The sequence below is a fragment of the Orussus abietinus genome, unplaced genomic scaffold (assembly GCF_000612105.2).
Source record: "Orussus abietinus isolate OABI.00-Male unplaced genomic scaffold, Oabi_2.0 scaffold192, whole genome shotgun sequence".
Classification (NCBI taxonomy): domain Eukaryota; kingdom Metazoa; phylum Arthropoda; class Insecta; order Hymenoptera; family Orussidae; genus Orussus; species Orussus abietinus.
The window spans coordinates 99455-125911 of NW_019394461.1; the positions used below are offsets into that span (position 1 = coordinate 99455).

At 39.9% G+C, this 26457-nt stretch overlaps 1 protein-coding gene across 1 annotated transcript; it reads left to right on the forward strand.

The window, feature by feature from the left end:
- Nucleotides 1-621: 621 nt before the first annotated feature.
- LOC105695952 lies at nucleotides 622-25332 on the forward strand. The gene is made up of 2 exons (XM_012418029.2): nucleotides 622-706; nucleotides 23839-25332. The coding sequence occupies exons 1-2, from the start codon at nucleotides 690-692 to the stop codon at nucleotides 24803-24805; spliced, it is 984 nt and encodes a 327-aa protein (XP_012273452.1). The 5' UTR covers nucleotides 622-689; the 3' UTR covers nucleotides 24806-25332.
- The last annotated feature ends 1125 nt before the right edge of the window (nucleotides 25333-26457 follow it).

Below are 26457 nucleotides of genomic sequence, written 5' to 3' on the forward strand. Positions count from 1 at the left end.
TTTTGCAATTAAAAATTATGGTTTGCTAGTGTTTATCGCCTTAAAAACATCACATTCTATATATCATCGATTATCGTTTCGCTTTGTATACGTTAATTGCAAAATTAAAAGCATTTTAGGACATTTACGTCGGTAGACAATGTTTCGATTACGTAGGATAAAGTTCCTTCATTTTCCGCAAAGAGCGCTGGCGTCATTACATCAGCGACCCTTAATTTTGCAATTAAAAATTATCCTCTGCTAGTCTTTATCGCCTTAAAAACATCACATTTTGTATATCATCGATTATCGTTTCGCTTTACGCACCTTAATTGCAAAGTTCAAAGCATTTTAGGTAATTTTACCTAATACACCATACCTAACCTGTCTGTGGGCCTCCCTTTCTCAACGTTCAAACCGCGCGCGCCCGTTCGGCTGCGCTCGGCCGACTTCGGCCGTCTCCGGCGCCGGCCGACCGCGCTCGGGTCGAGGCCTCCCTCGGTGCTCCCTCAGTCGCTGAGGCGCGCGAGTTCAGTGCGGCCGAGGTAACTTCGAACTGCGGCCGACCCTTATCGCGCACCGTGCCCGCATTGCTCGCCGAGAGAGACGGAAGTACCACGCAGCCCTGCGGTGGGAAAGAGAAGCAGAGAGACCGATCGCGCCGCCCACCGGTTTAACCTGCGCACCTGGCCGCAGGACGACTGCGCATCATGTGCAGGTCCCTCGGGTGAGTCGAAAATACACTCCCTTCGTTGTTTTTTTTTTTCCTCACACAAAAAATGCCCATAAGGCGCGGGTGCGTTTTATTTTCTTATTAATGGGCATATTGAGAGAATAAGACGAGATCTACGCAAGACATGACAATCCGGCGTTTAGTAAAACGTCATTTTTAACCAACTTAAGGTGATACAAAAGTGTGGTATATATATACTAAAAAATCAAAATATTTATAAAATTTGTCTCCAAATTGGGTCCACCAAATTATCTAAAACATTAATATGTGGTTATGGAGGTCCTAAGGAAGAACGCAATGCTCATGAAATTTCATTTTTCACAATAAAATGTGATCTTAGCTTGAGTCTAGGATAAGTAAACAAATTTTGTATTAAAAATGAAATTTCATGAGCATGGCGTTCTTCCTTAGGGCCTTCATAATTATGTGCTGAATTTTCAAATGATTTGGTACACCTAGTTTAAGGAAAAGTTTTATAAATATTTTAACGTTTTATATGTATAGAATGACCCTTTCATATCACNTTTATATATATAGAGTGACTCTTTCATATCACCTTAACTTTTATATATATATAGAATGACCCTTTCATATCACCTTAACGTTTTATATATATAGAACGACCCTTTTATATCACCTTAACGTTTTATATATATAGAGTGACTCTTTCATATCACCTTAACTTTTATATATATATAGAATGACCCTTTCATATCACCTTAAGTATTTATTACTTGGAAAGTTTATCAAGGGACTCTTCATCTCAGCTTCGAGGTGAAAAATGAACTGCAATTTACGTTAATGAGAGGTGGTGTAACGGAGATTAATAAGGTAACCGTGCTTGAAGGTATTTATCGATTCGAGATAATTCATGCGTAAAGTCGCTACTTGTATGTACGCCTTTTTTCGTTTTACTGGAAACCTGTACTGGTTAATCGCGTGGCTAATTGAATTACCGTGAGAACCTGGCAGCTTCATGTCACTGTAAGCCTACCGTTTAATGCGTAATAGTTGACTTCTCATTAATATGAATTAAAAGATTAATTTTTGGGGATAATACTTTTGCAAGGATTAAGAGAACCGTGAGGTTTGGTATCGGGAGGGAACGTTTAACGCCGGTCGAAGGAGGAGGTTTTTTGCCCTAATTACAGTCGCTATGCGAAAATGATTTAGACCAAAGTTGTTCCTCGTATTATGACGCACAACTTTTGTGGAAAGTGGTTTTTTATGCGACGTGTCGTTTAGACGGAAAATCCGAATTTTGGGGATTACGCGCTATCTTCGGGTCGCAGGTCGCGAAGTTTCTGATGTTGGATTACGGTTTTCCGCGTTAGCGGCGAAGAATATTAAGAAATGCTTCGGATAAAAGTTATTTCGCGTGTTACCTGCAGCAACTTTTGTGGGAAATATTTTTTAATGCGACGGACGGTTAAAGCGGAAAATCGGAATTTTGAAAACTCGCCGCTGGCTTTGTATCGCGTATTTCTAAGTCACTTCTTTCCTTAACGACAAAGAACATGAAGAAATGTTTCAGACGAAAGTTATTCCGCGTGATACTTGTTGCAAGTTTTGTTAGAAACATTTTTTTATACGATGGACCGTTTACACAAAAACTAGCACATTCGTTGGAGGGCACGCAGTGCAGTCACGGTTCTTCAGCACAGTACGAGAGACCCGATTCCTAAGTCTCTTCCTACCTTAACGACAAAGAATATAAAGAAAAGTTTTATACAAAAGTTATTCCGCGTAATATGTTCTGCAATTTTTGTAAAAAACTTTTTCTTATGCGATGCGCCATTTACCCAGAAATTTGCATATTCGTTGGAGAACGCGAAGTGCAGTCACGGTTCTTCAGCAGAACACGGCAGGCTAGACACGTTTCCGTTGGTAATAAAGACAGTGATGTCGAGTAGTTATTGATTTCCATAATTCAGGAGGGAGGCCCGCAGTAAGAAAATCGCCCCCTTAAATCAAATGTGTATCGATTTGGTATAATTCATGAGGGAATCTCCCTTTGATCCTCGGGGTCCCTTTCATCTTACTGGCCGACTGAACAAATCGATTCTTTCCGTAATTCTAATTGATTATTCTAAAGGAGGTGCACCAGTCTCTAAGTCTTATTTCGTTGTTTTTACTCTTTATACGCTCTCATATATTTTTCTGTGATACTTATCGCATTTGTTAACAAATTTATTCCTTTCGCGATTTAAATTCATTATTCTGAAGGAGATGCATTAATTTTTATATTTTATTTCATTGTTTTTAGTTTTTATACGCTCTTATATATTTTTCTGCGATATTTATCTCATTTATTAACTAATTTATCCTTTTAGCGATTTAAATTCATTATTCTGAAGGAGGTGTATTCATTTTTATATTTTATGTCGTTGTTTTTACTCTATACGCTCTCATATATTTTTCTGCGATATTTATCGCATTTATTAACTAATTTATCCTTTTCGCGATTTAAATTCATTATTCTGAAGGAGGTGCATTCATTTTTATATGTTATGTCGTTGTTTTCACTCTATACGCTCTCATATATTTTTCTGCGATATTTATCGCATTTATTAACTAATTTATCCTTTTCGCGATTTAAATTCATTATTTTGAAGGAGGTGCATTAATTTTTATATTTTATTTCGCATTTTTTACTCTATACGCTGTCATATATTTTTCTGCGATATTTATCGCATTTATTAACAAATTGATCCTTTTCGCGATTTATTATATTATATTTGATTAAATGTTGATGAATGGCAAAAATATTCCATAGAATAAATTACATGGAACATTTTGGAGATTATGTTAATAAATATTGTTCAACAAATGTCGATTAATGACAAACATATTCCATACAATAAATTATATGGAACATTTCGGAGATCATGTCGATAAATATTGTTCGACAAATATCAATGAATGACAAAAATATTCCATATAATACATTTTATTCCATATTATTCATTTCGGAGTTCATGTTAATAAATATTGTTCGACAAATGTCGATTAATGACAAAAATACTTCATACAATAAATTACATGGAACATTTCGGAGATCATGTCGATAAACATTGTACGACAAATTTCGATTAATGACAAACATATTCCATACAATAAATTATACGGAACATTATGTCGATAAATATTGTACGACAAACGTCGATGAATGACAAAAAAATCCATACAATAAATTATATGGAACATTATGTCGATAAATATTGTACGGCAAATGTCGATTAATGACAAACATATTCCATACAATAAATTATATGGAACATTTCGGAGATCATGTTAATAAATATTGTACGACAAACGTCGATGAATGACAAACATATTCCATACAATAAATTACATGGAACATTTCGGAGATCATGTCGATAAATATTGTACGACAAATGGCGATGTATGACAAAAATATTCCATACAATAAATTATATGGAACATTTTGGAGATCATATTAATAAATATTGTTCGACAAATGTCGATGAATGGCAAAAATACTTCATACAATAAATTATATGAAATATTTCTGAGATCATGTTAATAAATATTGTACGACAAATGTCGATGAATGACAAACATATTCCATACAATAAATTATATGGAACATTTCAGAGATCATGTTAATAAATATTGTTCGACAAATGTCGATGAATGTCGGATAAAGGGGATAAAACGGGTCGGATGTTTGCGGAGGAGCTTCTCGATTGAATCTGCAATATGTGCTGAATTTTCTATATATACATGGGTATACATATAATATACATATATACGNGGGAGAGAAATTTTCGAAAATTGGACTTTTTTCGATAATAGTTTTTTTTTTATAAGAGCGAGAATTATATTGGAACAATTGGACGATAGTTTTTTTTTTCGTCTGAAATTAAAAGTTTAGGCAGATTTGAGTAAAGTTTGAAAATTGAAAGAAGTCTCTTATCAATTTTATACATTCGACAAGGACACGCTTAGTATTCTTGTTATCACGGAAGTTAATCGTGAGTTTTGTTTAACTTTATAATATCAGCCATTGCAAAATGCTAGAATTATGAAACTCTATTTACCTGAGAAGTTTATTGTAAAACAATGTCTAATTATGGAATTACGAAATATGAGGGCTAAATACGGAAAATATCGTTGTGATTATTAAACAATATTGCGTAGTAACGATCCCTCGTATAGTTATGATACCATAAAAATTTCGACATCATCGCCGCAATCGTCGCAAGACGATGTCTCCTCTCTCTCGCTCCTTCGGCGGCGCGCCTCGCTCGGTCTCTCTCGCACTCGCACTCGACGTGTCGCCCAGTCTCTGAAGTTGGATAACGGTTTACCACTTTAACAGCGAGAAATATGAAGAAATACATCAGACAAAAGTTATTCCGTGTATTGTTTACTGCAACTTTTGTAGGGATCATTTTTTATTCCGACGCATCATTAACGCCGAAAATTGGGAATTTCGAGAATTCGGCGCTACCATCATGTCGCACATTTCAAACTCATTCCTTTCCTTTAAAGACAAAGAATACGAAGAAATGTTTCATACGAAAGTTATTCCGCACGTCATTTGCCGTAAGTTTCGTAAGAAACACTTTTTCATGGGATGCCCCGTTTAAAAAAGAATTGACATTAACGCGTTCACTGGCGCAACAAACGACGAGTACACCGTCGTAATTTGATTATTTAGATAATAATTCAATTCCATGCCACGTGGTACGGAATATATTAACGTAAAAATACGTTTTTCCAACAATGGAAGCTCCAATAACTGAAAACCCAACCTTCGTTCCCCTTTGAACGGGTTTCGAGGGAATTTCCAGGAGAATCCGCAAACGTGACATTTCTGATCTCGCGTTCGACCCTCGTCTCGTCTCTCTCGCTCCGCCGCGCGCGCGCATCGCTCTGTCTCTCTCGCACTCGCACTCGAGGGGTCGCCCACGCGAAGTGGCTCGCGTTCCCCGTTAAGGACTCCCTCCATGGTTAGACACATTAACGTCGGTAAGGAGGGGCCCTTCCGTCGTTGAAGGAGGAACGAAAGGAGAAACGGCCTCAAAGGGCCACTGTTTAAACAGGGGACAATGCCTGACTTTTTCTCCCCTTCTGCCGACCGTGAAAGCAGCCGTTTACTGTTGCAGATGCCTACGGTATACCTTACAAAAATTCGGTACATCACTTTGTGCCTTTTTCTCCTGCATCGCCATCATCAATTTTCGTTGCCATTAAGGGGATAATAGTGAGTAATAGTATGTATTAAATCGTGAAAATATTTATACAACTTTTATTCAAAATGGGTGCACCGAATTATCGGAAACTTTCTGTATTATTGTATTAAACTTGAAAGTATTATATTGGATTGCGTTCGGTAATTTCGGATAATGTTGGATAACAAAATGGCGGCGGCGAATAAAATGTATACCGTGTAACGATAGAATAATTTTTGTAATTTGGTATTTTTATCTAGAATAGGTCAGATTACATAAAAATGTGTTATATTAAATCGTATACGATAATTTCGAATAAAGTTGGATAACAAAATGGCGGCGGCGAATAAAACGTATACCGTGTAACGATAGAATAATTTTTGTAATTTGGTATTTTTATCTAGAATAGGTCAGATTACATAAAAATGTGTTATATTAAATCGTATACGATAATTTCGAATAAAGTTAGATAACAAAATGGCGGCGGCGAATAAAAAATACACCGTGTAATAATAGAGTAATTTTTATAATTGGGCATTTTTATCTAGAATAGGGCACATTACATAAAAATGTTGTATTAAATTGTGTATGATAATATCGGATAAAATTAGACAACAAAATGGCGGCGAATAAAAAATACACCGTGCAACAATAGAATAATTTATATAATTGGGCATTTTTATGTAGAATAGGTTAAATGACATAAAAATGTATTATATTAAATTGTGTATGATAATATCGGATAAAATTAGACAACATAATGGCAACGGCGGAGAATAAAAAGTACACCGTGTAACAATAGAATAATTTGTATAATTGGGCATTTTTATCTAGAATAGGTCAGATGACATAAAAATGTATTATATTAAATTGTGTACGATAATATCGGATAAAATTGGGTAACAAAATGGCGGTGGCGAATAAAAAGTACACCGTGTAACAATAGAATAATTTGTATAATTGGGCATTTTTATCTAGAATAGGGCAGATTACGTGAAAATGTTTTATTAAATTGTGTACGATAATATAGGATAAAATTGGGTAACAAAATGGCGGCGGCGAGTCGTCGTGGACCATTCAAGGTGGAACTTTTCATGGTGTTGCCGCGGCCCCCTTGGGTCTTGACATATTTATATTATTATGCATATATTTTCGGAACTTGGACGCATGAAAGAAAACTCGCTGGACCCGTTTGCGGAATTCCGGAGGCTGCGAGACGAGTATCGGAATTCAATTCCGTGTCCATGGGTAGGAGTAAAGTGCGCAACTGCAGTGTCGGCCATGTTGGATAATTTTGCGTTTTTCGAGGTTTCTCACGTATATTAGATAAACCATGTAGTTTGTAGCGTAAGCGATTTGTCTCCTTCTAGACTTACGATTCTTCACATTTCGCTGTTTGTCTTCTTTTAGACTCGCGATTCGTCTTTTTCTAAATTCGCAATTCGTCCATATCTAATTTTGCAACTCAAATTTTACTGATTTTGGAATTTATTTTTCCGTAATTTCCCGATCTGTCTTTTTTCAGACTCGCGCTTCATATTTTTCTAATTTCGCTATTCGTCTGTTAATAATTTCGCAACTCAAATTTTACTGATTTTGGAATTTATTTTTCCGTAATTTCCCGATCTGTCTTTTTTCAGACTCGCGCTTAGTATTTTTCTAATTTCGCTATTCGTCAGTTAATAATTTCGCAGTATAAATTTTACTGATTTTGGAATTTATTCTTCCGTAATTTCCCGATCTGTCTTTTTTCAGACTCGCGCTTCATATTTTTCTAATTTCGCTATTCGTCCATTATTGATTTCGCAACTCGATATTTTTCTGATTTCGGAATTTATTTTTCCGTGATTTCGCGGATTTGTCATCCGTTAGACTTGCGATTTGTGTCTTTCTAATTTCGCAATTTATTTTTACTTAATTTTGCGATTTGTCTTATTTTAGACACGTGATTCATTTTCTAATTTCACTATTCGTCATTTTCTAATTTCACTAGTCTACTTCTAATTTCGCTACTCGCGTTTTTCCTATTTCGCGATTTGTCATTTTCTAATTTCACTAATTCGAACGTCGGCAACGTAAGCATTTAGAAAAATCTTCTTTACCGACGTCGATCAAATTTCTGTCACTTCACCTTACAATGGTTGAAAAGTAATTGAAATGCGTCAAATTGCAATTTTGCCGACTTGACGCATTTTTTTTTTGCTCTAATATGAGGAACGAAAGGGTCAGGACAATTGTACGAGAATTTAGAACACTCTGGTAATCGATAAACTCGAATTTGAACGGGATAAAGGCAAAAAAAGTGTCGTATGCGCTTCTATGCCAAAACGATGGGAATACGAGGACTCGGAGTGAAAATTTAATTGGCCTGGAAATCACAGATGGCGCAGGGGGTCCCTCTGCAGCCAATTAGGGCCCCAGAACGCACGAATCCAGAGGATTTCTGGAGTTTTACTTCGATTTCTTGATATTTATTATACGAAAACGACAGGTGGAGTACGCCATTTGGTACAATATCCAATATAATTCGACCCAGCTGTCGATATAAAAACCAACATCGGCAACGTAGGCATTTAGAAAAATCTTCTTTACCGACGTCGATCAAGTTCCTCGACGTGTTTCACTTCACCTTAAGGGCGATTCGCATGCTTGCGACTTTTCCGCACGGACGAGCATTGGCGGTAGTTCCGCGTCGGCGGGCCAATTTGTCTCACGGCCAGAAATTGGCAATTCTCTTGCGCGTAGAGGTTAGGTCTCACGCCACGTGCGCGCGCACCATGGGAGAGGCGGCGAAAGGGGCGTCCTCAACAAAAAAGTTGAAGCACGCGACTGATCGCAGAGACACGTGTCCTCGTCGCATGCGAACGCGCCTTTCGCTTTTTTTCGGAGCTTTCCGGACTTTTGTGGAAGGGTGGCTTGTTTTCTGCGTAATGGCGGAATCGTGCACAGCGCTCTTAATTATTAACGGGGAGGTAATTGAGCGGTCTACGCCCGGCGATTACCGCCGGCACTTAACCTCTAAACGGCACAATGTACCCTAACCTCTAAAAAAGCGCGAGTTTGGGGGGAAATTAGATATGACGTCATTTCAAGTAAAATATGTTCATATTGGGGAATTAAGGTGATATGAAAGGTTCATTCTGTATATGTGAAATGGCAAATCTCACCTAACCTCAAAAAAAGTACGTGAGTTTAGGACCAAATTCAAGATGGCGTCATTTTAAATATAAAAAGTTCTCATTGAGGAATTAAGGTGATATGAAAGGTTTATTTTGTATATATGAAATGATAAACCTCGCCTAACCTCAAAAAGAGCACGTGAGTTTAGGACGAAATTCAAGATGGCGTCATTTTAAATATAAAAAGTTCTCATTGAGGAATTAAGGTGATATGAAAGGGTTATTCTGTATATATGAAATCGCAAATCACGCCTAACCTCAAAAAGAGCACGTGAGTTTAGGACGAAATTCAAGATGGCGTCATTTTAAATATAAAAAGTTCTCATTGAGGAATTAAGGTGATATGAAAGGGTTATTCTGTATATATGAAATCGCAAATCACGCCTAACCTCAAAAAGAGCACGTGAGTTTAGGACGAAATTCAAGATGGCGTCATTTTAAATATAAAAAGTTCTTATTGAGGAATTAAGGCGATATGAAAGGTTTATTCTGTAGATATAAAACGTCAAACCTTGCCTAACCTCGAAATGAGCTCGTGAGTTTAAGGTGAAATTCAAGATGGCGTCATTTTAAGTAAAAAAGTCACATTTCAGAATTAAGGTAAAATGTAAGCTCCCTCAAATTCGTCGAGTAGAATCTGACACGTGTTTTAAATGTCTTATAAATCCAATATGGCGTCGTGTACATAGAAATTCCAGTGAAAACCCATAGATTTACCCGTCAGATGATCGAAATTAAAGTTTGACGGGTTTTTCGTAATCTCTCACTCCCCAATTAGGGTTAAGAAATTTTCTTTTTCGTCCAAAGGTTCCCAGGAAATATATAATGAGGTTAGTAAATCCCAGGTGGTGAGTTGGAGTTACCGAGTCCCGTAATCTTGGCTTGCATTAGCTTGCATAGGCTTGCATTTGGTCGCCGTGGATGTTTAGAGACTCCGAGAGAAGCCTTCCGAAGATCCCGCGATCGCCACGGGGTAAATTGTGAGGTTAGAAGGGTATTTAAGATGCACGGCGCATGCGCGCTGCGTGTCTACGTGTCGTGAACATTCCCGGCATTCTCCGCGCATTCCCGTCGACCCCGCAGGCGAGGAAGAAGAAGCCGGTATTTGTCGCCATTTTGAAGGAGTTTCAACTTTGTGATAGTATTTCTTTTTTTTCTTCACTTTGTCTCCTTTACAAAGTCTCGTACTCAAGATATAAACAGTAGCGATTAACTGTAAAAATGTGAAATAAAACATCTTTGCGGTTACAAACTTCGGAAAATGTTCAGAGCCGCCATTTTGAAATCTCTTCAGCGGCGCGCCATGTTCGTCGCGCTCGTCCCTCGGACGCCGCCAAAGAACTGCGATTTTCTCAGCAAACGATAAGTTTTGGAAGAGAAGGTCAAAGGCAAAAGTTGTCGAGAAATGTACGAGGAGAAACTTTTGTCTAAGGAACTTCCCTCCATCGTGCGTTGTTAAGCCACCGTATCGCCTAGTAGGGCAACCGGGGCCCAGGAGCGCTCTCCACTGCCCCAAATTATGCGGTTTTCTTGCTTAACGGCACGTGACAGAAAAATGTGTGTCGTACGAAAGTTGTCGAGCACGAAGAGCGGAACGAGTTTTGTCTGAACCATTTTTTCGAGATTCCACGCGTTCGCGGGATAATTAACCCAGAACTAGTTCCACTTCCGGCCCGGTCGAGTTTGGGCACTTTCGATTAATAATTTACATGTCATCTTTTTGTTTTTGTTTAATATGGTAACGTTAGATATCTAGATTTTTCTCTTTTTCTTTATTAACACGGATGCAGTCTCCCTCGAGTCCGAATCTTTCCCACGGGTCGTTCCCATTAGCGGTACACACTTGCATCACAAACAGTGACATAATAGGCAAAGTTCCAGGCCGATGCACCGTTATGCAGAATCTATCCTCTATCTGAGGTCAAAGAGAGAGGGAGGGAGAGAAGGAAGGCTCGCGAGATAGGAGAACAGTGGGAAAGGAAGGGACTCGTGGAAGAATCCGGAATGGAAACCAGTGTTCCAGTGGATGCCCGTCCCACGGTTCCCATCTTATCGCCGAAACTCATCAGATTGAAAATCCCGACAGACCTTTGCAATCCTCTCGAAAAACCAAGCAAAAAAGCTCTTTTTCAAAATTTTGTAGGTCTGATACTTTCCGAAATATTCAAGAATAAAGTTGACCAATGACGAGGAAGTTCCAGCGGAAAGTCCGTGTATCTCCTTCCTCATTTCATATTTATTCAAAATTGCGACTAACCTTTGCAATCCACTTGAGAAACCAAGCAAAAAAGCTCTTTTTCAAAATTTTCTAGGAGTGATACTTTCCGAGATATTCAAGAATAAAGTTGACCAATGACGAGGAAGTTCCAACGGAAAGTCCGTGTATATTCTTCCTCATTTCATATTTATTTAAAATTGCGACTAACCTTTGCAATCCTCTCGAAAAACCAAGCAAAAAAGCTCTTTTTCAAAATTTGCTAGGACTGATACTTTCCGAGATATTCAGGAACAAAGTTAACCAATCACGAGGCGGCTCCAAGAGAAAGTTCACACATCTTTTTTTTTTTTATTGTTGAGGCATTAATTCGTTAATTATATATCTAAACAGTTTGATAACGTATAGGAACTCGTCCTTTCGCAAGGATCCACGAACTCTGAATTTCCCCTAGACCGCCGGGACTTTCCGTTAGAGCCGCCGCGCGATTGGTCGACTTCACTTTAAAATATCTCGTGAACCGGAAGTCTCTCAAAAATGTGCAAAAGAGCAAATCGGCCCCATTTTTAATGTAGATTGCACTGGACTATCGTTTTCATAGATTACATGGTCGAGAATTTGTTTTGCAGCGGTTTTTCCGTTGGAGCCGCCGCGCGATTGGTCGACTTCACTTTAAAATATCTCCCGAACCGGAAGTCTCTCAAAAATGTGCAAAAGAGCAAATCGGCCCCGTTTTTAACGTAGATTGCGTTGGACTATCGTTTTCATAAATTCCGTGGTCGAGAATTTGTTTTCCAGCGGTTTTTCCGTTGGAGCCGCCGCGCGATTGGTCGACTTCACTTTAAAATATCTCGCGAACCGGAAGTCTCTCAAAAATGTGCAAAAGAGCAAATCGGCCCCATTTTTAACGTAGATTGCGTTGGATTATCGTTTTCATAGATTCCGTGGTCGTGTATTTGTTTTGCAGGGGTCTTTCCGTTGGAGCCGCCGCGCGATTGGTCAAACTTCACTTTAAAATATCTCGCGAACCGGAAGTCTCTCAAAAATGTGCAAAAGAGCAAATCGGCCCCGTTTTTAACGTAAATTACGTTGGATTATCGTTTTCATAGATTGTGTGGTCGAGAGATTGTTTTTCAGGGCTTTTTATAATCAATGGGGAGGTATTCTCCGTTAGGGCAACCGGGAAGAGTCGGCTATGCGCGATGGGCATCGGGTTGCATAAATTGTCGATCGCAATGCGAGATAGTGCAAATTGCCGGTTCACGATCCTTTGAGGTTAGCGTCGCTGAATAATTCATAAACTGCTTCTCGGCCATTCACAATTCGTTCACCGGTCGAGATCACGATCGCCGATGTCGTATTTCTAGCACGCCTCTCTCTAACCGAAAGTCAAAGGCAGAAAACAAAAATTAACATCAATTGTCGAATCGAACGATGCAATTCTCTCTCTTTAAGGTTAAGTTGAAACATGTCGAGGAACTTGATCGACGTCGGTAAAGAAGTTTTTCCTAAATACCTAGGAAAAAGTGTCATGAACGATTGACTCTTCAGATGCCACTTTCACATCCCCTTTAAATGAGGCTTTTTCACCCCTTTTTAACCCCTGGGGACTTTAAGGCTTCGCTTTCAACCCCCTTAAGAATCGGAAGCCGGTTACTTAATTACGCCTGAGTTGGGATACACTTCGATTTACAATTAAGGTACTTTTTTTTCAAGCGACTTCTTTTCTGCAATCTCATTTTACACGGGCAAATGATCAATAAACATGGCAGAGTTTCGCTCCAAATACATTAAGGCAAAGTATACTTCGATTTAGAATTAAGGTACTTTTTTTAAAAGCGACTTCTTTTCTACAATATTATTTTACACGGTCAAATAATCAAATAAACATGGCAGAGTTTTGCTCCAAATACATTAAGGCGAAGTACACTTCGATTTAGAATTAAGGTACTTTTTTTAAAAGCGACTTCTTTTCTACAATCTCATTTTACACGGTCAAATAATCAAATAAACATGGCAGAGTTTTGCTCCAAATACATTAAGGCAAAGTATACTTCGATTTAGAATTAAGGTACTTTTTTTAAAAGCGACTTCTTTTCTACAATATTATTTTACACGGTCAAATAATCAAATAAACATGGCAGAGTTTTGCTCCAAATACATTAAGGCAAAGTATACTTCGATTTAGAATTAAGGTACTTTTTTCAAAAGCGACTTCTTTTCTACAATATTATTTTACAACGTCAAATAATCAATAAACATGGCAGAGTTTCGCTCCAAATACATTAAGGCGAAGTATACTTCGATTTAGAATTAAGGTACTTTTTTCTTTAAGCGACTTCTTTTCTCTGCAATCTCATTTTACACGGTTAAATAATCAAGAAACTCGGCAGAGTTTCGCTCCAAATACATTAAGGCGAAATACGCTGCGATTAAAATTAAGGTACTTTTTTTTCAAGCGACTTCTTTTCTACAATCTAATTTTACACGGTTAAATAATCAAGAAACTCGGCAGAGTTTCGCTCCAAATACATTAAGGCGAAATACGCTGCGATTAAAATTAAGGTACTTTTTTATAAGCGACTTCTTTTCTGCAATTTCACTTTACACAGTTAAATAATCAATAAAGTCGACAGAGTTTTGCTCCAAATACATTAAGGCGAAGTACGCTTCGATTAAAATTAAGGTACTTTTTTTTTTAAGCGACTTCTTTTCTACAATCTCATTTTACACGGTCAAATAATCAATAAACATGGCAGAGTTTCGCTCCAAATACATTAAGGCAAAGTATACTTCAATTTAGAATTAAGGTACTTTTTTTTTCAAGCGACTTCTTTTCTAAAATCTCATTTTACACGAAACGACATATAGAACATGTCATTTAGTCCAACATTCAATATAATTCGACACGACTGTCGATATAAATACAAAAATCGAAAACGTAGGCATTTAGAAAAATCTTCTTTACCGACGTCGATCAAATTTCTGTCTCACTTCACCTTAAAATGGTTAAAAAGTAAACTAAATGCGTCAATTCGCAATTTTGCCGACTTGACGCACTTTATCCTTTTCAATTTTCGGGAATTGACGGATTTTCATAAGTTTCGCGTATTCGAGCTTTTTGGCGTAATTTTCGGGAAGAAGACAAAGAGAGGGAGAGGGAGAGGAGGAGTTCGGTTTATTGCAGTGTTTTTCGAATCCGCAGGCCGGTTAAAATTGAAAATCGAAGACGGGGAGTCCAAGGTCGGTAAGAGAATTCCCTCTTTATCGCCGGCCAAACGCGCCTCCCGGTTAACTGCGGCAAAAAGCCGAACTAACAACTAGTTCGCACTTTGTCCGGATTCTTTTTCTTTTTCTTTTCCTTTTCCTTCGCATTAAACGCCTTCCTGCTCTCGGCGCTCACTTAGCGTAATTTCTACTGCATTACCGGCAAGATTATATTATTCCCGGTATTATTGTTATCAGGGCTGTGATTAAAATATTAGCCGCGATCGCCGGGCTAAGTATCGCACTTAACTCGCCGATCGTTGTTATCAATCGAGATTTGCGGGCTGAGATTAAATTATTAGGGCAGATCACCGACATCATTGCCTCAAGAATTGCTCTCGATCGCTTTTCAGTGATTTTCTTTATTCTTATCATCGTTAAGGTGATATGAAAGGGTCATTGTATATATGTACAACGTTATGATAATATACAAGGGTCATTTTATATACAACGTTATGATAATATGCAAGGGTCATTCTATATATATACAAAGTTATGATAATGTGCAAGGGTCATTCTATATATATACAAAGTTATGATAATGTGCAAGGGTCATTCTATATATATACAACGTTATGATAATGTGCAAGGGTCATTCTATATATATACAACGTTATGATAATATGAAAGGGTCATTCTATATATATACAACGTTATGATAATATGCAAGGGTCATTCTATATATATTACGTTTCATGTTCGGTCATAAAGTCATTAATAAACATTTACAAGATTTGAAAATGTTCCGTGGTTTAAGTTGCAAAGAAAAAGGAATGCGTTTTCACGGCGCGGTTTTAGGATTTACGAGAATATTAAGGCAATCTATTACTCGTCGAACCGTATCAGATGAATAATGACATAAAGAGGTCATAAAATCATTAATAAACCTTTACAAGCTTTGAAAATGTTCCGTGGTTCAAATTGCGGAGATAAAGGAACGCGTTTCCACGGCGCGGTTTTGGGAGTCATGAGAATATTAAAGCGATCTATTACTCGTCGAACCGTATCAGATGAATAATGACATAAAGAGGTCATAAAGTCATTAATAAACCTTCACAAGATTTCAAAACCTTTCCAGGTTAAAATTGCAAAGAAAAAGGAACGCATTTCCGCGGCGCGGTTTTAGGAGTTACGTGAATATTAAGGCAATCTATTACTCGTCGAACCGTATCAGATGAATAACGACATAAACTGGTCATAAAGTCATTAAAAAACATTTACAAGATTTCAAAACCTTCCCAGGTTAAAATTGCGAAAAAAAAGGAACGCGTTTCCACGGCGCGGTTTTGGGAGTTACGCGAATATTAAGGCAATCGTATGAGATGAATAATGACATAAAGAGGTCATAAAGTCATTAATAAACCTTTACAAAATTTGAAAATGTTCCGTGGTTTAAATTGCGAAGAAAAAGGAACGCGTTTCCACGGCGCGGTTTTAGGATTTACGATAATATTAAGGCGATCTACTACTCGTCGAACCGTATCAGATGAATAATGACATAAACTGGTCATAAAGTCATTAAAAAACATTTACAAGATTTCAAAACCTTCCCAGGTTAAAATTGCGAAAAAAAAAGGAACGCGTTTCCACGGCGCGGTTTTGGGAGGCTCGCCCGCGGCGAGACTGTGGCGCCGTTTACGGCGCACCATGTACACTAAATTATCGGGGCCGAGAGGGACCGTGCTTTCCGTGTGCGTGGAACGTGTAATCAGGCCTTTATTGCCGGGGGTAATGGCAGGGCTGGCCTAGTACGAAATTAACGATGTAGGAAACGTACTTTCGGCCGATTTTTTCCCCCACACGAGCGCCCTCTGCACGCGCGCCTGCGCACCACGTCCACATATTCGTAATTACGTTTACATGCACAACACCGAGGCGGAATTAAATTCCGGATCGGCCGATCGTTAGCCCTCTAGCGGGCGAATATTGCGGCGAAATCGAAAAGGAAAAAAGAAAATTATCGGCTGGTGCGAAACCGCCGGCGAAAAAAATCATACCCCCTCGAATTTGCATTCGCGTGTGCCGAAATGATTGGAGGGTTCGTCTTTCTGGGCTGTTATTGCCGAGAAATCTCCCCCATGGGATTATATAGATGGGAAACTCCACCGAAATTACCTGCCGGGGTGGCTATCGCTTATCGACGCCATCTTGGATTTCTAGAACGGCTACTAATCGCCGTTTTGATAGTGCTTATCGCGAAGTGCACTGAAAGAAGAAGAACTGCTAAACCGCACAATTTGACACCGTTTTAAGGTGATGTGAAACACCTCGAGGAACTTGATCGACGTCGGTAAAGAAGATTTTTCTAAATACCTATTTTGCCGACGTTGGTTTTTACATCGATAAATGTTTGCTTTGGAATATTGTTCTTATAATATTTGTGTAAGATTAGCTCTACGTGTTTTCGTAATAGCTTTTTTTTTTTTTAGATATATGAAACATTTCGTATCATTTTAATATAAATATTTTGTTAAATATTATCGGAACACATTATAAACGTTTTAAAAATACTTTATTTATAAAAATCACACGTTTTGCTCCCATTATATTAGTTATGACTTAGCCAAGACCAGAACCATAATGGCGTCGAGCTCTGATATTTCGATTGATATACAATTATCGAAGGCTCTAATATGAGGAACAATTGTCGGGACAATTGTACGACAATTTAGAACACTCTGGTAATCGATAAACTCGCATTTGAACTGGATAAAGGCAAAAAAATTGTCTTATGCGCTCTTATGCTAAAACGATGGTAATACGAGGTCTCGGAGTGAAAATTTAGTTGACCTGGAAATCACAGATGGCGCAGGGGGTCCCTCTGCAGTCAATTAGGGCCTCGAAAACCATGAATCCAGAGGATTTATCGAGTTTTACTTCAATTTCTTGATACTTATTGTACGGAAACGACGTATGGAGTATACCATTTAGTACTCGTGTATTTCGATCGATATACAATTATCGAAGGCTCTGATATGAGAAACGAAAGGGTCAGGACAATTTTACGACAATTTAGAACACTCTGGTAATCGCTAAACTCGCATTTGAACTGGATAAAGGCAAAAAAAGTGTCTTATGCGCTCCTATGCCAAAACGATGGCAATACGAGGTCTCGGAGTGAAAATTTAGTTGACCTGGAAATCACAGATGGCGCAGGGTGTCCCTCTATGTCTAATAAACATTAAAAAAATATACGATATTCGTTAAACATATAGAAAATATAGGACAAACATTTGGTGCCACTAGGATAGATTCCCTGGTACTTAATTTCACTATGAAAAGTATTAATCTATTTCGAGCTATGAAGACTAATTAAAAAAAAAATAGTTAATTTTGGATTTTTTTTTACCGCGTAGGTTTTTGACCCCCGCGACGAACAAAAAATCAAATCCACGATCTGGGAGAAGTGTCAGCACATTTTAGCACTTTTTTTCTTATCTTTTCACCTGGCACCCAAATAAAAAAAAAAAACAAAAAACGGGCATTACGAGTCCTGACAAATTGCAGGTTATCTCCGTCCCCGTAGCGGGTAGTACATCACCGTGGCGATGGAAATCCGGTGTTTCGGCTTTCTTTTTCTGCCCGGAGTTGTCAAGGTGAACCGTTCCGGGATATTAGCACGTGGGCCAAGGTCCTTGACCTTGGGTACCGAGTTCACGGTCACGTGTGAGTGCATTTAGGAAGTCCTAAGAGTCGAGTCGCACGTTGGCAGGGAGAATTTACCTATTGTGGGATCCTCATTGAACGTACGATCCGCCCGAGGCGTTTGCATTGCCGCAAAGTAATCCGTAAGGCACCTGAAATGCAAATACGCTTCTGCGAAATGCTATTCCAAGAGCGGTTACTTCTAAAACTGCAAATATTAAATAATAAGTCGTCGTCGTACCGTGAAGATGGAATAAATTTCGATTTAGAGGTTACTTATTTGAGTAACAGCGATTCTGCGTGTCGTTTTGCATTCTCTCCACAAAAGTGAGCAGAAAAGTTCTGAACAACATTTTCGTACGACCTCTAGTTCCCAAGATATTCGATCAACAAATTGCGAGGTGAGTCGCGGCATGGTTTTGGATGCCTTCGGCCGCCATCTTGGTCATCACGTATTCAGGTTCCTTATAAAACTGCAAACGTTGAGTAATAGACCGTCGTCGTATGGGAGAGGTCGAATAAATTTCGATTTCGAGGTTACTTATTTGAGTTACCGCGATTCTGCGTGTCATTTTGCATTCTCTCCGCGAAAATGAACTTAAAAGGTCTTTACAATATTTTCGTACGACCTCTAGTTCCCAAGATATTCGATGTTCAAATTGCGAGGTGAATATCTGCGCAGTTTTCGATGCCTTCGGCAGCCATCTTGGACATAACGTCATCGGACTTCTTTTGAACCCACAAACATTAAGTAATATTCCATCCTCATTCCATAGAGGTCTCATAAATTTCGTTTCAAGGTTACTTATTCAGGTTATCACGATCCTGCATGTCACTTTACATTCTCTCCACAAAGATGAACTAAAAAGCTCCGTACAACATTTTGATACGACCTCTACTTCCCGAGAAATCCGCCGAACAAATTGCGAGGTGGCACTCCCTAAGATTCCATCTCCGGCGGCCATCTTGAATACCGCTTCCCACCCCGCCAAGTTTGTCCCCGAATATCTCGGAAACCGCTGACTTTTCGAAATTCCCGCAAAGAGACATTTCGGTTAGTTTTTAGTCCTACAAATGTTTCTCAGGCTTTTCAGTCGCGAAGGGTCGCCCGAAATTCCATCTCCGGCGTTGCGTGCGCAGCGAACACCTCGGCAGTCGCCTGAGCTGAATACTAACCTAACCTTTTTTTCTTTCTCCCGCTTCCCTTTCTTTTTCTTCATAAGGCTCTTATTCGGGCTTCGGACGAATCGCGGAGTACAGTCCAAAGTCACAGCGCGAATTGGCTCGCCTTTGCAGTCGCGGCACTCTTTGTGCGAACCAGCCATTAATCACCCATCTCTTTTTACCGGCCACGGGCATTGCCGGTCAGCCCTTGGACCTCCAAGTATTAAATCCTCTTTAATGTCTCTCCGTGACGCGAAGAAGCAGGTGGTGTGATCCGTAAAAGACGCCGAATGTCAATCCATTTCCTCTTCCGGGATCGGATGGAACAGAAGTAGGGTTAAGTTCATATGAAAGTGTGAGATATGCATACTTCCTCCATCATCACGTAATAAAGTTTCAGATAGTTCGGTGCACCTAGTTTGGAGAATGATTTTATAAATATTTCGCCTTTTTCTTATGTATATATCACACTTTCATATCACGTGGGCGTTTATTATGTATTTTTGACGAGTGCGCTCACTTCTCGCACTTTCATCTCACGTGGGTTTAATCGCTATATGAATGGTCTCGCATTTTCACCATCAAAAACGTTCCGTAATACCGTGAGCTCCTCATTTTTCACATTTTCACTCAATTTGCTTTACGTAATAGACCCCCTTATTGTAACCTGGGCCTTTATTACGTATTTTTGACGAGTACGCTCACTTCTCGCACTTTCATCTCACGTGGGTTTATTCGCTGAATTACTTATTCGCTAAATGAATGGTCTCGCATTTTCACCACCAAAAACGTTCCGTAATACCGAGAGCTCCTCATTTTTCACATTTTCACTCAATTTGCTTTACGTAATAGACCTCTTTAAGGTGACGTGTTTCACTTCACCTTAACAACTAAATTGTACAGATGAAATGTCGCGGCATTACTTTTGCGGCACTCCAGGAATTTCTTCCCAGGAAAAGATGTTCTCTGGAAGGAAGTTCGAAGTGGTTTTCAGATTTTTCCGATCGTGATTAAGCCTGGTCGATCTTATAAGGTCCATCAGGACAAATCTTCGCCGCCATTTTTCCACCTTCAGAGTTTTTGCTTCCGCGGCTAACCTCCCCTCGGATCGGTCGGATTTCCTTTTTCTTGCATTTCTTTTTCCCTCCTTGTTCCTCCGACGTGGTAGCCACCTGGGTTCAGGTATTTCTCGGCGATCTGGAAATGGCCACTGGCCACTTTCCTTATATAGACATTAACTGTCGACGACCCAGGGATGCGTCGCATCGATCTCCCGGATGTGCCGCCATATTGGGATGCCAACTTTGTCTAGAACGCTTCCAGCCTGGGAACGGGCGATTCTTTTTTATTTTACATGGTTCTAGGGATAAATTATGAACCATGAAATAAGGGGATTAACCATGAACCTAGAAATAAAGGGATAAGCCATGAACCTAGAAATAAAGGGATAAGCCATGAACCTAAAAATATGGGGATTAACCATAAACCTGGAAATAAAGGGATAAACCATGAACCAAAAATAAGGGGATTAACCATGAGCGTAGAAATAAAGGGATAAACCATGAACCATGAAATAAGGGAATTAACCATGAACCTAGAAACAAAGGCATAAACCATGAACCTAGAAATAAAGGGATAAGCCATGAACCTAGAAATAAAGGGATAAACTATGAACCATGAAATAAGGAGATTAACCATGAACCTAGAAATAAAAGGATAAATCATGAACGTAGAAATAAAGGGATAAACTATGAATCATGAAATAAGGGGATTAACCATGAACGTAGAAATAAAGGGATAAACTATGAATCATGAAATAAGGGGATTAACATGAACGTAGAAATAAAGGGATAAACTATGAATCATGAAATAAGGGGATTAACCATAACCTAGAAACAAAGGGATAAACTATGAACCATGAACCTAGAAACAAAGGGATAAACCATAATAGAGCTTCTTTAGATGCTTTTCATTTACATTTTCCTTATTCTACTTTTTATTTCAGAGTCACGTGAGAATTATCATCGATATCCATTACCGCAACTCGGCTAATTATCTCGCAGTCTGCAATGTCATTAAATTGTCAGGTGCAGCGAGATACATTATCGCAGCTGCCAGTCAGTCAGAAAGAAAATTCAAGCAAATAAGATTCAGGACAAGGGAAGAAGTGGAAGAAGTTGAAAAGGAGAGAGAGAGAAGATTGACGTCGATTTAATGGCGGGTCAGGAGAGCGGGATTTAATGCCACGTCGGAATTAAACGAAAAGAAAAAATGGCCGCCCTCCGGCTTAGCGAAAGCGACGCCATTTTGTTTTTACGCATTTCATTGGTGGTTAGAAAAATCGTTCCTAATCCTGACTGGTACATTTATTACACACATTTAGTACATAGTAACAAAATGGCGTCGCTTTCGCAAAGCCGGAGGGCGGCCATTTTGTTTATACGCATTTCATTAGTGGTTAGAAAAATCGTTCCTAATCCTGACTGGTACATTTATTAGTTATTAAATTTAATTAAATATTAAAACATTTATTAGAGTTATTAAAATTGTATCACTGAGAAGGTATTTAGGTGATATGAAAGTGTGATATGGACATAACAAAAAGTGAAAATATTTATAAAACTTTTCTCCAAACTGGGTGCACCGAATTATCTTAAACTTTATCACGTGATTATGGAAGCCCTAAGAAAAAACGCGCTGCTCATTAAATTTCATAATTCGTAAAAAAAAAAATCTTGCATTAATCTCGGACAAGAACCAAAAAAAGATTTTTCTTCGAAAAATGAAATTTCACGGGCGGCGCCTCCATAATCACCTGATAAAGTTTTATATAATTCGGTGCACCCAGTTTGGAGAAAAGTGTTATAAATATTTAGATTTTTTCATATGTATATATATGTTACAGTGAAACACCGAAATCTGGAGAACGTCGACTTTCACCGGTGAATGTCAATCTTCACATAGTCGCTTCGAGTATGTCCGAAATATTTGCTAAATACCCTTATTTCTGACTTACACCGGTAAATGTCGACATTCACCGGTGTGTGATTGTCGACACACACCGGAGAGGGTCCGAACATACAACAATGTAATGAAATATTCGATCTTTCACCGACGTACTTGGTATCTGTTGACATTCACCGGTGAAAGTCGACATTCCCCAAAATTATATATATCACACTATCATATCACCTTAACTAAACCGTCCCCGGGAAGTCGTCGGTAGTTTCGCAAAGGGGTTTGTTGCTCCCCTTGGTGATTTACTCGGCCTCCTCCCCGCGGGAGTGTTTCGGACAGCTCGAAGGCGAGGCTGCGGCCATTCCGCGCGGCCTTGGCCGTGCGGAATTGCGATTCGATGGGCCGGAAGATAAATCCGAGCCGCGGACTCGCGCGTTGTCGCGGCGCGAGTTTCGCTCCCCTCCTGGTTCCGATTCCGCCCCCGCGTTTACACGGATGGATTTAATGGCTGCGCGCGCATGTGGAAGTAAAACGGCGCGGCATAATGGCCCCGACCTTCGAGGGGCCGAAGATACGAGGGCAGGAAAGGGAGCCGGCCATCTTTTCTTCTCCATTATTCCGTCTCGCTCCGGCGCGTCTCTCGAATCGACGAAATGTTGCAGAGAAGCGAGTAGCTTCATCGCAGGGATTTCTGTACATAACCTTAAATTGCAGACAGTGGGAGCCCAGGCACCGCTGAACGTGGAATATCCTTAATATTACATATGAAGCCTATAACTTTATTATCGTTGTACGACCTTAAGGTGAAGTGAAACACGTCGAGGAACTTGATCGACGTCGATAAAGAAGATTTTCATAAATGCCTACGTTCCCGACGTTGGTCTTTATATCGACAGCTGGGTCGAATTATATTGGGTATTGTAGCAAATGGCATACTCCACCTGTCGTTTTCGTACAATAATTATAAAGAAATCGAAGTAAAACTCCAGAAATCCTCTGGATTCATGCTTTCTGGGGCCCTAATTGACTGCAGAGGGACCCCCTGCGCCATCTGTGATTTCCAGGTCAATTAAATTTTCACTCCGAGACCTCGTATTCCCATCGTTTTAGCATAGAAGCGCATACAACACTTTTTTTGCCTTTATCCCGTTCAAATGCGAGTTTATCGATTACCAGAGTGTTCTAAATTGTCGTAAAATTGTCCTGACCCTTTCGATTCTCATATCAGAGCCTTCGATAATTGTATATTGATCGAAATATGAGAGCTCGACGCCATTTTGGTTCTGGTCTGGGCTGAGTTAAAAAATTTTTTTGAAAAATCCAAATTTTGAATGTGTCAGGACAATTCTTAGATGATCAGGAGTGATGTGTCAAAGTTTCGGACAGTTTGGTCTAATACCCTTAAAAAAAAGTGTTGTATTCGAATCGACTGATTTGAAGGATGTTTCACTTCACCTTAAACGCTCCATATAAACGCCTAAAAGACCGAAATATCAGTTTCAGAATGTTCCTGCTGGCGAGTATCGTGCTCTCGAGTCTGCTGTTTCGTGAGACCATCGCCGAGGAAGTGTCCGCCTTCCAAACCGTCCACAACAGCAACGCGGCCATCTTGAATCGCCTAGGCCTGACACCACTTCGTTTCCCAGACGGACACCACAAGAAGCGTCTAGCAGGTCCAGAGCCACCAGCAGACCACCAAAACAGGATCCACCAGCCATACAGCAGACGCCATGGCCACCGAGACAGCCACGTCTACATCGTGAAGCTCCCAGCAAGTCCGCCCTACTACACCCTAACAAAACCACACAAAAAGGAGGAGAAGACAAGAAACAACCTGGGCCTCCCGGTGGGATTCCACAGCAACGGGAAGCCTGGGAAGATCTACCACTGGAACCTGCCAGTGATGAAGAAGATGTCCGAGAAGAGGAGAGTCCTAGCCCAGGACCAGCTGAAGCAGCTGAGGAAGCGGCTCCAGGAGGAGAAGAAAGGACCCAAAGAGCCCAACCCCGCTGCAGCATCCCCAGGAAGAGTTAAGACACCCGTGGAGTCGAAAGGGTCCAGCAAATACGCGGTGGCGAATCTCCTGGACGCCGAATCCAGGACCAACAACAGGAGACTGACCCATCTGGAGGTTCCTGGCGAGAAGCGGCCCAAGAACACCACCAACAAGATGTTCAGGCTGGAGGATGACTCCGTTGTGTACAGGCTGGATGCTCGGAGGAAGGATAGACCTAGGTGGCCCCATCTAGGGAATGATCTTCATGGGTTTAGGAGTGACCTGGAGCCGGGCCAGAAGGCCAAGAAGCATAAGAAGAAGGCTGCCATGTCCTATTATGCTCCCATGGCCTCCAAGACCAGCACCACCAGCATTCAGAAGAACTTTGCTGGAAATGGGAAGCCTAAAGCCTTCTATGTCATGGAGAAGAGCCGGAAACCGGTGTATTATCATCCGTTGTTGCCGTAAGAGGTGTTGGGGACGTGATGACTAGGGATGTGGGGTTCAGAAGCTGTTTAGAACTTCAGAGGGAACAGGGAACGTATAATGTTGGTTAGGGAGATGGTTTTGAAGGTTCTGGGGGTGCTTTCAACGATTCGGGGGAGGAATTGATGTTTGCTGGTTGCAAGAGTTCGCGAAACCGATGGACAATCATCCGTTGTTGCCGTAAGAGGTGTTGGGGACGTGATGACTAGGGATGTGGGGTTCAGAAGCTGTTTGGAACTTCAGGGGGATCAGGGAACGTAAGATCTTGGTTTAGTTGATGGTTTTGAAGGTTCTGGGGGTGCTTTCAACGATTGGGGGGAAGAATTGATGTTTGCTGGTTGCAAGAGTACGCAAAACCAGTGGACTATCATCCGTTGTTGCCGTAAGAGGTGTTGGGGACGTGATGACTAGGGATGTGGGGTTCAGAAGCTGTTTGGAACTTCAGAGGGATCAGGAAACGTAAGATGTTGGTTAGGGAGATGGTTTTGAAGGTTCTGGGGGTGCTTTTAACGATTCAAGAGCGAAGATGATGTTTGCTGGTGTTTGCAAGAGTTTGAAGGTGTTTTCAAGAGTTTGCAGAGCTTTGCAAGAGTTTGCAGAGCTTTGCAAGAGTTTGCAGAGCTTTGCAAGAGTTTGCAGAGCTTTTCAAGAGTTTGCAGAGCTTTGCAAGTGTTTGCTGGTCCTAGGAAGAGTTCTATGGTCTTTACAAGAGTTTGCAAGAGTTTGCTGGGTTTTGCAAGAGTTTTATGGTCTTTACAAGAGTTTGCAAGAGTTTCCTGGTCTTTGCAGAGCTTTACAAGAATGGTCGTCAAATGTCGATTGGACCTTCTACCTTAGGATTCGATCAGTTGATTTTCTCTTGTTGGGAGGAGACGTGATGGGAAGACGGAATGCTTCTGCTGGATGACTCAACGATCATCTTCGCGCGTTTGGGTTTCCTCTACCTGACTCAGCTGAAGAATTTAGAAGAGTTGAGGAAGTTGAAGAACGCCTCCAACAGGTTCAGTCTCAGAAAGTCGATGATGATGACTATGGTTTTAGAAATTAGCGTTGAATTAAGGCATTAAGAAATGTTCATACTAAATCATTTAATGATGATCATAGCCCGTTTATGATTCATCCGGAAAATTTTGATGAATTAAGAAAATCGGGAAACAAAACCAACCATTAATCATCGAAAATCGATCATGATGATGACTATGGTTTTAGAAATTGGCGTTAAAAAATGTTCATATTGGATCATTCAATGATGATCTTGCGCGTTTATGATTTATCCAGAGAATTTGCATGAATTGAAAAAGTCACGAAACGACAATCATCGAAAGTCGATGATAATGACTATAGTTTTAGAAATTGGCATTAAGAAATGTTCATACTGGGTCATTTAATGATGATCTTTGCTCGTTTATGATTCATCCGGAGAATTTGGATGAATTGAAAAAGTCACGAAACGTCAATCATCGAATGTCGATGATGATGATGACTATGGTTTTAGCAATTGGCATTAAGGATTGTTCATACTGGATCATTCAATGATGATCTTTGCTCGTTTATGATTCATGCAAAAAATTTGGATGAATTGAAATTCTCAGGAAATGACAATCATCGAAAGTCGATGATGATGACTATGGTTA